This window comes from Brassica rapa, chromosome A08, assembly GCF_000309985.2.
Source record: "Brassica rapa cultivar Chiifu-401-42 chromosome A08, CAAS_Brap_v3.01, whole genome shotgun sequence".
In the NCBI taxonomy this organism is placed as follows: Eukaryota; Viridiplantae; Streptophyta; class Magnoliopsida; order Brassicales; family Brassicaceae; genus Brassica; species Brassica rapa.
The window spans coordinates 7,982,564-7,992,275 of record NC_024802.2 but is presented as its reverse complement, the minus strand read 5'-3'; the positions used below and the strand labels follow the sequence as shown (position 1 = coordinate 7,992,275).

At 28.6% G+C, this 9,712-nt stretch overlaps 1 protein-coding gene across 1 annotated transcript; it reads left to right on the top strand.

The window, feature by feature from the left end:
- The first annotated feature begins 1,231 nt into the window (after positions 1-1,231).
- Positions 1,232-9,545, top strand: LOC103833684 (aquaporin NIP3-1). The gene is made up of 4 exons (XM_009109756.3): positions 1,232-3,942; positions 4,473-4,697; positions 5,048-5,328; positions 5,426-9,545. The coding sequence occupies exons 1-4, from the start codon at positions 3,811-3,813 to the stop codon at positions 5,757-5,759; spliced, it is 972 nt and encodes a 323-aa protein (XP_009108004.1). The 5' UTR covers positions 1,232-3,810; the 3' UTR covers positions 5,760-9,545.
- The last annotated feature ends 167 nt before the right edge of the window (positions 9,546-9,712 follow it).

Here is a 9,712-nt window from a genome sequence, read left to right as displayed (position 1 = left end):
GCTAGAGAATCTGCACTTCATTTTTGCATTCGAGGAGTAGACAATTAGGTAGTGATCCGCGTTGTGTGCAGAGTGAAACAATTGATCAGATTATTTATTTTACGTTGTAGTAAGGCCTTTGTCGTATAGATTTTTCTAGGGATTGACATTCAGATATCCATTCGAATTCAGTTGATTTATTCGAATTTTGGTTTTTTAGAGTTAGAAATTTAAATCTAATTAGGATATTTACAAATTTTGGATAGATTTTATTTTTATTTGGTTTGAATCATTGCGGGTACGGTTCGGATTCAAGTTTGGGTACCCATTTTAATTATGTAATTTTTTAACCAAAAATGCAAATATGCGTAAGTCCTCAAAATCCGAAAATAAAAATAATATAAAACATAAAAATTTGAATAATGTAAGGCTAAATACTTAAATTTACATAAAAATTAGTTCAAATTAAATATTTGGATGGAGAACAAGTATATATTTTCAGTATTTTGAATATATTTTTTTAGATATTTACTTGTGACTACTTTGATAAGTTTTAGATATTTTCATATTTTTGAATATATAATAGACATAAAATTAAAAAATAATTTATATATATTCAAGTATATAATTTTGATTTAAATATTTTTGGTAACCAAATATTTCGGTTTGGATCAAATATTAATTTTTTAGATCCATATGAGTACTTAATCAATTTTAAGTTGTCTTTAGTATTACTTCGAAATCAAGTTTGTTCTTTTCTTCAGATCTAGATATTTTTCCTAGACTTAATTTCTTATATTAATATAAAGCAAAATAAAATAAATGTAAAGCAGATATTTTGGGCTTATTTTACATACGTAATTATTGGACCATACATTTAGAATACCAATAAAAATGGTTGGACGTCGTGTCAATATTGTTGGCATGTTGCAAAATTGATGTAGTCTATAACCAATAACATGCACTTTCTTATAAAAAATCTTGGTAAATATAATAAAACATGATACAATCGAGTGAAAAGAGGGTTAGGGTTTGCATCGAAAATAATGTGATATATTCACCCAACACTTGAATTGTATTTTTCAATCGATTTCACGAATTTTCTTTTCTTTTAAAGCTTTTATGATTCTGATTTTTTCTAGCAATTTGATTATATTTCTAATTCTTGGTATGGTATGAAAATTTTGTAAAGAAAATCAATATTTGGCTAAGCTAAAGATCTGACTTTGTGTGTGGTGTTTTTCACCTCAGTTTCCTTAATTCATAACCAATCACAATTATCTGATGCCTTCGTGTAAAAAAAAGCCTCAACAATGGCCAAGTACAACAAGGTACAAAACGTTCAATTTCTAAAAACATGTTTATTCCATCATTTTAGTTGATGCGAAACTTTTATTATTTTGTAATTTTTTTCTTCAACAATGATATTATTCAATAGTAGCACGAAGATAAATTCAATTCACTGATACAAATGTTAAAAATGCACAAACTTAAAATGAGTTGATTAAAAAAAATAGTGTGTGATTACATTAAACTGTATGCGCTAAAGTTAAGAAACTTAGTGTGTGAATACATTATTTTTTAAAATAATTGTGAGGCTGTCATGTTAGCATTTATTTTTTTTAATGATTGTGAAGCTGTCATGTGTCAATTAGTTTGTGAACACATTTATTACAAATGCTTATCTTTTAATATATAAAGAATACAAAAAATTTGAAATCTTTATTTTATTATATCTAACTCCTTCAATTCCTTTAAAAAGGTTGGCCATGATGTTGGTTCTTGGATCATTGAAATCATGTATTTGCAATTCTTTCAGAAAATGATGACATATTGAGTATTGTAAGATTATTTCTATACCCTAAGAAAGTGTTTCCAACTCCGTATGTAGATATGACAAGGCCTCCTTTGATTCCTTATTTTCAAAAGTTGGTCATATTCTGAAGAATCTTTCCAAACACATTCACATTCACTGAATTGTGATCAAGAGTCCCCATCCACCAAACAAATGTTCATCAAGATTAAGGTTTGAGTTGTCATTGGATTATGTATTGATCACATCTCTGCTATGTCCTTTACATTTGCTTACCACACTTGACATTCGCCCTCCACCAGAGACGGACCCACGTTGACCAATAGTGGGTCAGCTGCACCAGGTTAAATATAAGTTTTAGCTGTTTTGGTATGTTGTCAATAGGTTTTCATAGTTCATTCGGTTAACAATCTCCTCTTCTGACCCACATAACCCAGACTCGATTCCATGTTGCACTTGCTTTATACCAATTTTTTCTTAAAATTATTTTCGTTCTGGGCCAAAGCCCAATCTTTGACACCCCTTAAATTTAGGGTTGGGTCTGCCATGCCCTCCACGTGGCTTACTAGCTCTAGAGGATTTCTTGTGATTCCTCTAAATGATTGTATCGAGCTTTATGTAGATACTAGATTACCCATGAATAAGGATACAATTCCAGTTATTCAATATCCCATTTCCGCCATAACAGATAGTCCAAGTTGGTGTAAACGCTAGAAATCAGAAAAAATAGATGTGCAAGAAGGCTTAGATGATTATGCCCAAGTTTCCAAAGCTGGGAGACACTCAAAAATCACATGATTACATATTCATGTATACCCCCACACCGAGAACAATTATTATCACATCGCATATAACGACATGTCAGATTCTCCGTTACCGTTAAATTTCATGTTATGATCTACTATATAAGATGACATATCTTCTTAGAAGCACTACTTTTTCAAGAAAAGTTTGAATAGTGATGCTAGGTTCAGTTACCATGACCTCAGGTTTGTGGTTTAGAATATTCCTATCCACCCAATATCCCGATTTTACAATATAATGACTACTCTTTGTATAACTCCGACAAACCTTATCATCTTAAGTGGATTGATTGACTTACAGCCAAACTTCGGATAAGTGGTATATCTTCCGGTAAAGCTAGACTCTCCAAGTTCTACATCCCACTATTTAGGCTCATTATGAATAAAGTCACTCATTTCTAGCCTTGGATGAACAACTGAATATTGGTCCCAGGTAGCCTCGCAGGAATTGATGGAATCCATAGATCTTCCCATGCTCTAATCTCAAAACCAAAATGCACTTTCTGTCTGATCCCTAGAGCCAATAATTGTCTAATTGATGATAAACTTGTCTATACATAAGAATAACAATTGATCTCAATTAAAATATAAACTATGTTATTATTTAATATATAATTAGGATATTTTTATTTATCCAAATATTATATTTTTTTTATAAATTAAGTGTTTGAATGTTGAAAATAATTAAAATAAGATGGAGAACAAAATTAATAACTAAATGATTATGTCAAGAAATATCATTAGCCAAAAAAGAAGAAAACATTCACTTGTCTAAAAATCATGGGTTCAATTTTTTCCAGCAAAGATTACTTGGTCAATATAACCTATATAACGTTATACAAAATTTTCTTTTCAAAAGACAAGTACATTTTTTTTTAAAATCATATGGTTGATTGACCCCCATCTCCTCAACCTGTCTCCGCCAGTGCACCTGCCATGCCTCCTCCCCATCAAGGCCCGCCTCTATAATGATACTCTTTAATAATGCTGGTCACTACTTTCTTCTATTTTTTTTTTCTCATTTCTTCTATTCAAGTGTTATTAACTATCAAAATTTAGCTGCATTCTAAAAAGAATTGTCAACAAGCGCTATATAATACTATAATATATAAAGTCAACTTTCTATTTGCTTATAAACGAGTACAAACTAGGGTTGACTATTTGAGTTTTCAGATGAGCAAACTATAAACATTTTTGGAGAAAGAGCTTTCATTTATGGCTGAGATCTCTGATACTACTCCACAAACACAAACTGTCACCTTCGACATCGAAGACGGTGGATCAGGAGGTGATTCCCGATCACCGGGTATTTCCCTTCCCCTTGTATCCGTATCTTTCGTTCAAAAGGTAATGATATTAGTTTTTTTTTTGATAAAAAAGGGTAATGATATTAGTTGCATTTTTATCGTAATAGATGTTTTCCTAACGTAATAGAGACATATTGATAGTAATTATTAGTTTGATTGAAGATTAGCATATGCCTATTCAGTTTCAACGTTGGTTTGAGCTTTTGGCCTTAGTTTTTCAAATTTATGAAGTATAATAACCAAACCGAATTATATTTATAATGGATCGGTCTGGTATAGTTTTGTTTCTATAACAAAACAAAACGTAGTTTAAAATATTAGTTAAGATTTTTTAAGGTAGTTATATTGATTATTTTATTCAAAAAAAAAGATTATGACGTCGGAGCTAAGAAAAAGATTCGATCTTTTTCCTTTATTTTTTTTTTGAAAAAGATTTAAAATCTTTTTCCTTTAATTGATCGGAATATGTAGATTAATTAAAAGTTAGAATTAATTTCTTATATATATATATATATATTTTAATAACATAGCTTCAGCTGAAATCGTATTGTTGTCAACTATATATTCTAGTTGATTGGCGAGTTCGTGGGGACATTTTCTCTCATATTTGCTGGCTGCGCGGCTATCGTGGTAAATGATACGTACGGTAAAGCGGTGACACTTCCTGGTATAGCTTTGGTATGGGGATTAACCGTAATGGTTATGATCTACTCAATTGGTCATGTCTCTGGTGCACATTTCAACCCTGCTGTTTCCATTGCATTTGCCTCTTCTAGAAAGTTCCCGTTTAAACAGGTAAACACATATACTAATATCAACTAATTTAGTTATTATTTCTTAATGTTACAGTTGTACCCATTCACCAAATAGTATAGACTTTTGTATGAAATGCCGATCACGGAATGCAAGATATATTTCGTGATTTACATCATACATTGTGCATGATCACATTTTTATCCACCCAATTGATGATCTTTGCAATATCAAAAATTAAAATCCAAAGGAAGTTTATAATCAAATCAAACAGTATCTCATATAGTCATATTCCACCCCACAATTTTGTCTTTCATTTTCATGAATATCGTAATACCAACCTAAGCCATAAACTCTATGTATAATAAGTTTTGATTGGTCTCTTTATATAGGTTCCGGGCTATATAGCCGCACAACTTCTCGGCTCAACTTTAGCTGCTGAGGCTCTACGACTTGTGTTCCATCTGGACGACAACGTTTGTAGCCTCAAAGGCGATATTTATGTGGGAACATACCCGTCAAGTTCCAACACGGCGACGTTTGTAATGGAGTTCATCACTACTTTCAACTTGATGTTCGTTATCTCGGCTGTAGCTACTGATAAACGAGCCAATGGATCATTCGCAGGCATTGCTATTGGCGCAACAGTTGTACTCGACATCCTGTTCTGCGGGTAGTTAATCCAAGCCATTAAAATATTGTTTACAAAGTTATTATTTTTGTTTTATAAAAATATGCAGTAAAATTCTATATTTTGACAAATTGATTAGGCCAATCTCCGGAGCATCAATGAACCCAGCAAGAAGCTTAGGGCCTGCACTTATATGGGGATGCTATAAGGATTTATGGTTGTACATTGTTTCACCGGTTATTGGAGCATTAACAGGTGCATGGACTTATGATATGTTACGGTCTACAAAAAAATCGTATGGTGAGATAATACGTCCAAATTGCAATAAAATTTCTTCGAGAGATCGCCAAGAAGCATCTCAAGACGAGATTTGTGTTCTTCAAGTGGTCAACCAGGCTAACCGGAAAGAATTCATATGTTCATCGCCCACTGATATCAACGACAAAAGAAATGTCACATGCAAGTTGCCATAAAATATCTATGTACTATTCACAACATGAATCTATCGTGCTTTATACTTTCCAAATTTAGTTCACAGATGCGCGTACAAAAACAAAGCTTTGTTGAAAAAAAGTTTCAAAGTCTGTTAAATATTTTCTATGATATACAAATGTTTAAAATAAAAACTGTACTTTGTAAAGTATTTATTTCGAAATTTAAATGTATCAATAAAACAATCTTGTTAAATGTGTGTATTGTTTTGACTTTTTTTAAGTTAATAATATATTTTGTGTTTTGACCTAGTAGCTTGAGTATATTCTTAACATTAAGAAGGTGGTATTGGATTAAAGAATTTAACTGTTTCTAAAATAATTCAACTAAAGATATAAATAATAAATTTTAAAGAATTTGATAAAGATTTTAAATGCATCTTTCTAATTATGTTGTTTTATATTTTAAAAGAATTCGCATAAATGTAATAGAAATCAATTCCTTTACACTTTAGGAACTAATCATTTTACATGAAGGAAAAATTGAATAAAAATTTGATTAATGAAAAATAAATGTTGAAGAAATTCACAAGCACTAATTATGTGTTGTATATATTTTGTTTATGCTTGATTAGCCATTTAGACAAACTTTTAGAACAATGTAAAAATTAAAAAAATAATACTAATTGAACTATGTACCACTATATGAATATATAGCCATGTAGGGATAACACAGTTTCATAAAGAAACACATAAATTACGATAAATGATATATTTTTTTCATTTCAAAATGATAATGCATTTTAAATTTATAATGAAATTTTTATTTTTATTATAAGGTTCTAACCTATATATCTGATAAATAAATAAAAAAAGAATTATCTTAAAATTCCATCCTAAAGACAAATAATTGTTTTTTTTTACATTTTTGGTAAATTTTCCTTTAAATTCATTTCAAATATAATTACCACAAAATCCACCAAAATTAAATATTACAAGAGTTTAGTGGAAACTCCGACTCCTTCAAATTCAACTTCTAAATTCAATACACCCACCTAACATTAGTAGCCAGAAAAAAACTGAGTATATATGACACTGAACTGTTTTACAAATATTAAGCCTTAGCTTACCGAGACAAAGCTCAATAATTAGTCTATGTTATTACTCAAAGCTAGTCTGACAATATTAGAATAGTGAACCTCATTTTAAAACGCTAAGATTAAAAATTAGAAAAACCATTCCGAATCGAGTTCGACATCTATAAACTGATGTGATCAGATTTCCATCACTAAAATAAATTGCAAATACACATGAGTACGCCTCAATGTTTAAAGTTTGAATCCATTAAAACCAATTTTAATTTACGATTATGTGAGAATAGAGTAGAATCAAGTCGTAAAGATGATTTTGTTATTTTCAATTCGCAGGAAATTAAAGGCAGAAAGTAAATACGATTAAAACTTATGGATTAAAAAGCATTAGAAATCGAGTAATTTTCATGAAATACACATAATGAAACAACTGCTAAATATAGAATGTATTAAGTACCATTTTTGAACTTAAACAACTTAATTAGATTAGCCTTCTCTTGAAATACTAAACTCTATCTATGTATTAGAATGATAAAGACTAACTTCTGTTGTATTTCAGATTCTAAACATGCAATAAAATTAAGTTTGATAAGTTCAAAAAATTATAATAATCAACTCATGTTGGCTAATTTTATCTGGCTTATCTTACATGCGTTTAAACGTTAATTTTAAACTAGATTATCACCCGTGCTTAAAACACACAGAAATATTTTTTTAACAAAATTTAACTTACAATATCAATAGATTTTAAATTTTTTTGATAAGTAATGTTTAAATTTTTTTATTTGAGTGTATCTGAAATTAATAGATAATTATATTATTTTATATCTCTCCTATTAAAATATTACTTATTTTTTATTATTATTTCAACCCGTTTCATTACGAACTAATAAATTATTTCTAATTTTCTTATTAAATTTGTGATATATGCTCATCTGATAAATTTTTAATTATAAACTTATTTGATGTTAATTTATTCAATAACATTTTATAGAATAAAACCATTTGATGTCAATATAAACCATGCATAATATTGCATATGTAAGAATAAATTAAGAATAAGAATCTAATATTTATTAAGCTTAAAAGAATTCAATTTTTTATTTATGAAAATACAAACAAAATAATTTATTAACTTAATTAATTTCATATTAAATGATTTTTTTGTAGTATCTAAACCTGCAAAAATAGTTATACCTATTTTCAACTTTATATAAATTATCTGAGTGGTTTTAAATCAAATAATTTAAAAGAAGACAAATAAAAAGTTATTAGAAAGGTAGTATATAATATTTATATTGTTTGGACACAAGATTAGTTATTATGCTGTTTGGAAATACATTTAGTAGTATAATGTTATTTTCCATAATTAGAAGATTGAATTTTAACTATATAACTAAGTGATTCTCTCGTACTCATGCACAGGTATATATCTTTATAAAGTTAATATATTATAATTAATTGATATTTAATTTTGGCTTTAAATCAAACTTTAATTTATATGTATAATTGATATTGTTTTAATCATACATATGATTTTAGATAAGTTATATCTAGTCGGTTTGGTTAGTTTTTAGGTCAACAATCGATTTATTTATCTCTTGGGTATATTGAATTGTGAATTGCAGCCATTTCTCTGAATTCAACTATAATATTTTATTTTAATATATTTAATTGGTTAATTTCTTAGATATGTAAATATATTACTGTAAGATTATGTAGAACGTAATATATATTGTGTTTAGAATTAAATAAAAAATAAACTGAAGTGTTTGATTCAAATTACATAAATGAAAATAATGACAATATTTTAAAGTCTCATGCGTATGTATAAAACTATATTGTAACAATTAGTTAATACTTTATTTTTATTTATTAATATGTTTTGAGTCATCATATAATTTATATAAAATAATTAGATTCTTTTTATAAATATTTATTTTCTTATTGTAGCTTGATCTTTGATTTTGGATATAAGTTGGATTAGTCGAGTCATTAATGTTGTGAGTATATTGAGTTACATATAAATTCTTTCAAATTCAAACACAAGTATAATTAAGTCAAATCAAATTAGTTTTATTTCTCGCATAACTGTGCATTTATTTTCATAATATTTATCAAAAATTTATGTTGATTTTTAAAAGATATTAGAAAATAAAGAGATAATCAATAGGAAATTACATACATAACTATAGCTGATAAAATTTGGTAAGTTCATGAACGAATATCAATATTTACAATAATTAAAATATTTTATAACTTCTAAACAATTGTATGCCTTAGATTTATTGAAAGGTAAACTGAAATTATTTTAAATAATCTTAAAATTAGAATTTAGATTTGCTTGGATATTTTGATTATGGATATATTAAGTTCAACATACATAAAGAAAACATAAAATTAAAAAGAAAAAAATATTAGGAAAAAATATTTTTTAATAATGATAAAGTATAATATATATCTCAATTAAAGTATGTGGGAACCGAAATTCACACCGTCGATTTCTGTAATCGGAGGAAAGTCAGGAAACCCTAACTTTCCCTGAGGTCCTGGATTCTCTGCGAGAGCCAACGACAAGTGACCAAATAAATGCGAACAATATGAAAAGATAACAAAACAAATTTATAGAAAAGGTAGATCTTATTTCGAATCCGAGTAAGAGCGTTGCGATCATTACAAGAGATTATAAAAGTTTCGGCCGCAAGAGCTGTCAGCGAATTACCTAGTTCTAGCAACCTAAAACCTTAAACCTAGTTGAGTCGCAGCTCGATAACAGTTGACGGAAATGATATGAAAATAGTTTTGATTGATTTCGGACTGAACCTTATGAAAAGATGCCTACGTACCCCTTTCGAGGATCAAGCCGAACGTAGTTCAAGAGTGAACCAAGAGATCGAACTGCTT